Source organism: Ambystoma mexicanum, chromosome 2p (genome assembly GCF_040938575.1).
Source record: "Ambystoma mexicanum isolate Mex_15411 chromosome 2p, UKY_AmexF1_1, whole genome shotgun sequence".
Taxonomy (NCBI): Eukaryota; Metazoa; Chordata; class Amphibia; order Caudata; family Ambystomatidae; genus Ambystoma; species Ambystoma mexicanum.
This window is the reverse complement of record NC_090923.1, coordinates 440302978-440308977: the sequence shown is the minus strand read 5'-3', so window position 1 is coordinate 440308977 and position 6000 is coordinate 440302978. Positions and strand designations below refer to the sequence as shown.

The 6000-nt window shown below is 40.9% G+C and overlaps 1 protein-coding gene across 3 annotated transcripts in view; it reads right to left on the bottom strand.

Annotated features, from left to right (window-relative positions):
- Positions 1-2114: 2114 nt before the first annotated feature.
- TAFA1 (TAFA chemokine like family member 1) overlaps positions 2115-6000 on the bottom strand; it is a 2040488-nt gene continuing 2036602 nt past the window's right edge. For all 3 annotated transcript variants that reach the window (XM_069643790.1, XM_069643792.1, XM_069643791.1), the window contains one exon: positions 2115-3199. Coding sequence is in view for 1 of the 3 variants with exons in the window: in XM_069643792.1 (XP_069499893.1) it covers positions 3182-3199 (18 nt within the window). In the remaining 2 variants the exon portion in view is untranslated. The remainder of the gene's footprint in view (positions 3200-6000) is intronic.

The window sequence follows — 6000 nt, the reverse complement described above, 5'->3', positions numbered from 1 at the left end:
CTTTGGAGAAGTAATCACCTGCATAATTTTGTGTACTAATAAAAATCAAAAAAAGCCAGATTGCTGCAGCCTAGCCATATGGCCATTCCTCACAGTAAATCCTCCAATTTACCTACAAGTTTATAATTCAGCGGTGCAGGAAAAACAGCAGTAATTACCTTACAGCCAAATAAAGTGGGGAAAATGGAATTACCACTACTTTTGTCCTGCATCGCCAAAACTATATTGAGGCCCGATGTCTCAAATGTGTTTCAATAACTGGCATCATTTGAGTGAGTACCTGTTATATAATGTGAATACATGGTCATGTGTTGCTAATGTCTGGCATACGATAAGGGAACCTGGTATTTAATTGCAAAAGGTTGAATCAAATCATATACATTAGCTTTCCATGGCATGCATTGCAAAACTCTTCACACCTTATGGCAATACATGGCATGTATGTGTGCCTTCCATGTTATGACTCTGCCTGCCATCCTTCATAAGTATATGGCTTTTGATGAATAATAACTCTCATATTATATGAGTATCTGTTATTTGGTGGTATTGTCTGGCATGCTGGGAATATCTGGGCACATCATGAGCAACTAAGTAAGTGGTGTGCCATTGAAATACTAATGGGCATCTGATGGACGTTTTGTCATATGGAGTGTGTATATGGCATTTGATGGCAAAGGTGGCATTGTGGTCATACTAAATGTGATTTGACAGCCCTTTAGCAACGTCATTCACGTTCCTGGACTTTTCATTGAAATTCCTTGCATTTCATGCACGTAACTGTCATGCAATGTGAGTAGCTAGCCATTCGATAGACATACTTCAAAAAAACAGAACACAATTTCACTATACCAATAGTAGGTTACTGGATAAGGGATGAAATCGGTGATGGGGGGGGGAAGGTAGGAGGGGAGTTGAAAAGTCTAAAATGCATTGTTTTTCCTTGGTTGTATAAATTAAGGTGTGGCACTATGTTTGCAACACATTCATACAGAAAGAAATTAGAACATGTAAATGTTGGCTTTGTTAATGTTTGTTTATGCACGCAGTACACATATTGACAGAACTGTACAAATGTAATACTATGTTGCAGTAAGTGATTTTCTTGAGATAAGCCAGACTACAAATAGTCCATTCATTATAGATGCAATTTAATAGACCCTGAAAATCTGTATCTGAGACCGGAAATTACTTTGTCTATTTTATTAAACGTCGTTTTCATCATCATTTTTGGATTGGGCACATTTCTTTATAAGGTTATGCTTAGAAATAATACTACATTGCGCCAGCTTGCAAGACAAAACCTGGTCGATTGACGCTGTTTTGGTATGTGACTTTGTGAATTTCAGAATTCCAAAAGTGGCTGGAAAGTACCTTCGATAAAACGGAATGTGTGTGTGTGTGTGTTATTCTAGTGTTTACACGTCTACCCTATGACACTGCATGTATCTGCCATGGTGCATGCACTACTCAAGACCCCACTATAATGTGGGGGCAAATGTAGATCATGGTAGGTTTTCTTTTCACATTTGTCTCATTCCTGTCTGGCAACTGCAAAGGGGGAAAGGATGTTAAGAAGGAACAGATGTGCGTCCTCCTCAATGTATGATGGAGCTGTGCACTGCACTCATGCACCCTGGCAGAAGAATTAACCTGGTCACCGTCAGAATTGGCACAGGGAGTTCTCTCAGGATGTCCAGTCAGATCCACACAACTTTACCCTGCATTCTTACCTTGAGATGGGCTGGCAGGTACCTCTCCATAAAAGGGAAGGTTGCCCCATCATTATCACACGGGAGCTTTGGGGCTGCTGCCATGGTATGCAGGGCAATCTGCAAAGAAACCGCATGTGCATTTGTGCTTCAGATGTTCGCAATCAGGAGGAGAGGCTCTTGCACCCAGCAGTTTCTAATGAAATGAAGTATTCCCAGGGACTGCCCACTGTCTCCACACTCTGCCTGATCCCCACATACCACAGTAGTTAGCTCACATAGAAACATGTTTGGGGTGCTTGAACAAAGGGCGGATTATTCTTCATGGACGCCATCCCAGCTAGAGTTTCTGTTCAAATACGTTAAAGACAATCAATCACACATGAGAACATTGAACACAATGTAAAAAGTTAAACACTTTTAATGCTCAAATTTAGGGATATAAATAATGAAATGTAACGAATATCATTACTTGTCTCTAGCTTGCAGCGACATATAGATGCTGTATGAAATCAGAGAGTTTTCAAGAGCCAGATCAATCATAAGTAGTTACTGGTAACAGATTAATGAGCAAAGATGCAGCCTGCCATTCTGTTGAACCTTAAATGTACGGTAACATTGCAGAACTGTGGGGCTAGTTGTCAGGTTTACTCTATACAAAGTTTGAAGACATCCTATTTACATCCGTATTACAAAGGGGGTAAACAACCAAACAGAAGCGAACTAAAGAAACTCGTGTAACAGATGGCAGTCCACCCGCGATGCACCCTTTACTCCTTAGTATTGTATTCAATAACGCTTAAACAATATGTTTTGGAAAGAGTCTAGGATCAAATATGTATATACTATATCAAGTATAAAGTATGGATATGTAAGCAAAGCTCGCATGCTAGTATTGCACGAGGGGATCAAAGCCTCCTTAGCACAAACAAAAAAACAGCGACGCCATCGAGTTTTTTGTTGTCATTTTGAAAAATTAGTTGAAATAAAAAGGAAGCTCCAGATGCCATCATTTACTCTATTAAGACACGTGTCGATGTTTGAACGGATTTTCTGCAGCCTATTCCAGCTGGCATTCGGTTGGCTCGAACTGCTGGCTGTCTCCATATTAGTTGGTACAATTGACACAGCTGCACGACGTCCAGCTGTTAAAGGGTGAACGATGATTATGTATTTTAAGTTACAAAGTCTTTTGTGTATCCAAATCATAGGGGGGTGGGTCAAATAGTTCCATTGCGAAACCTTGCGGGGCGAATCATTTTCATCCTTTTCCATGGCAAAGTCTGAAATATGAGTTAATATTTCTATGGAAAGCTTCCTTTCGCCCAGTGAACCCCATCTGTTCTTCTTTGTGAAAAAGTCAAAGTGCAAGTAAGAAATCCATTTGGCTTGGAAATGTTATAGATGGTTTAAAGGTGCATTGCTGCAATTCACTGAATGTTCAGGTCTGCTTTCATCTAGTGCAGTCAATGCTAGGCCCGTGGGTGGATCTGAAAGACAGAAGAGCACACGGGCGGGTTATTATTTCGCATTACTATAGACTATCTTACAACAGTTTGCAGATTAGCAACTCTCGTCTTACTGCATGTCCAAACAAATGTAACTTGGATTGATAAGAAAGTATTGTAGCTATTAAATTCATTGATAACGATACAGAAAATAAACATATAACAGCATGTGTTCAATAATTTCATAGGATCTGACCCCAACATTCTCTTCAAACATATGTGGGATCACCTAACTGTTTTTCCTCCAAGATTGTACCTACTACTAATAGCCTACATTCACGACACATGTTCAATTTCAAATGTCAAATGCAATGCTTTTAGGATACCCACACATAGCATATCTATTGTTTATGTGCATTACATCTGACATTGCAGGGCAAATTGTAGATCTTAACCCTTCCTCATAAATATCTCACGATGACAAGAATATGAATCTTTTTCTTGTTTGAAATATTTGTTTTAGCATTTTCAACATAGCGGTTACATCTTCACATAAAAACCTTGTTATGCAACAACTTTTTGTCCAAAGGGAAGAAATATTACCACTCCATTATAATAATTCCACAAACCACTCCATGGTGATGCATTGTGCATGCACGTAAGGATGTTCGTCTGCCCGAAGTATATGATTCTTAATCACTGAACAGATATTCACAGCACAGGGAGGTAAATAAAACAGACTTCCTCCCCCCACACACCATTGCATGTGCAAAGGAACAAGAACCAAAGCAAACGTATAACTAACCGCGCGAGTAGTGCTAGTACTACCAGAAGAGTCTCTCAGATAGTTCACATCATCTCAGACTGTGAGGATCAGCCCGCACCGCAAAAATGTCCTGAGTTAGCCCAACCCTCACGGTGCCAAATAATGGGGGACACAACGTTCTATTCCCCAATATATATGCACTACTTGGGTTAACAACTCAATTCACCCTGATCACAATCACTGAACTTGAAGTACACATGGCTCACAATACTGCCAATCGAAGGCATAACTTTGACCCTGATACACATATCTGTCTATTCCATTCTCTCTCAACATCCTCTTCCAAGCATGTCCACAGTGGCTGCATAACCCACTGCATCATTCAACCAGTATCTATTCAAACCCCACCCCATTATCCAATCTAGCAATGCTACCTGACTCGTAGCACATAATCAATGGCCCAGGTCCCAAGAACCTCCACCAAATCTGACAAAACAAAAAACGAAATAAAAAAGAAAGTACACCATCACCATCAGACCTTGCATGGCCAGATACATCACTCTTGTAGTAATACATGAGTCAAAGGAGAAGAGCATAGTGTAGACAGAGCGAATGTTACCCTCCCTTAATCCTAAACACATCACCAGATTCATAATGCAGTCATCATACTATATAATAAAAGGCCAGATGTATGTTTGTCCGAAGCCCACATGCGCCCACTTTGCCTGTTACCACCGCAAGAGGGAGCTGTTGACTTACACATACAACAATAAGTCGTCAAGTTGTGCAGTACACTGCCAACTTTGCCTATCATTACCACTAGATGCAGCTGTTGCCTTACACACACAATAATAAGACTTCAAGTTCATCTTCAAGGCGAACAAAATGTGTATTTCAACAATGATAACATACAATTAGCTGCAGAAAATGCCCAAGACAGGGATACCCCTTTGAAAGCATACTTCAAGTTGTATACACTAAGAAAATATAACATATAAACAGAAATTCATTTCATTAAGCGGCTCAATGGAAATTTGACAAACACAACAATGGGAAACCTCCACCCAAAAAAGGTTTGGCCCGTGTACATGGGATTTTGCACTAGTCAATAATACAAAAAGGTAACTGCTTAACCATCCTCAAATAAGAATCACTCATCAGCCCCCCCACCCATGGCCAAAGGCACACATCTGGACCATAGAGGTCATCCATACTAGAACCAATTACTCATGTCTCAAGCAGCATGGAAGGTCATAAACAAAGATTCTCCAAAGATTCTGGCACTCACTCTTCACCCAGCAGGTGTCTGTGAGTCATCATTCCATTTGGCACCCCAGTTATCAACCTATAGGTAGCTCCAAGTAACCAGTCCACAGGTGATCCCAAATCAATGGCACGCAAACAGCCCACATTCTTATTCTGAAATGCATTTGCCAACCACTGCCCCGCCCCCCACACAGGGTACACTTGACATTTAGAGTCCAGGATGAGACGCACAAGCACCCTGCCATACATCCAAAACGCTTCTCAAACGCAATGAAGAAAGCCTTGGCTCAAGGTCACACAAGCAAGCCAATAGCATACCATCATCGGCCATTCTTGTGACACACCATTCAACATTTGCACATAGCCTTTCCAACACACAATCATGTTACAAGCAAGCTGACACAGACCCATGCACACTCCTACAACATTCCTCTACTCCCCTATTGGTATTAGACCAATCATTTGAACCAAATATCTCAAAATTGACCCTTTGGCTCAAACGATCAAAAAGGTACTTCAGAGCTACCAACACCCTCGTACCACAGGACAAACTATGTTTCTGCAGATCTGCATTGGACTGCATTGGACTGCATTTTCTTTCTCCTCTGTCAATTTTTTTGACAGCCTCATTCACATCCTTCATTCCTCAATTCTGCCATGTTGAAATTCTGTGTATTCATGTGTGTGTGTGTGTGTGTGTGTTGCATGTAGGCCATTTGCAAGAATTCGAAGTTCTCTCAGGGTTCGCCAGCAGAATATAGTCTCACCTGAACTCATGTGATATTGGTGAGTTGGATTGAGGCTGGCAGGC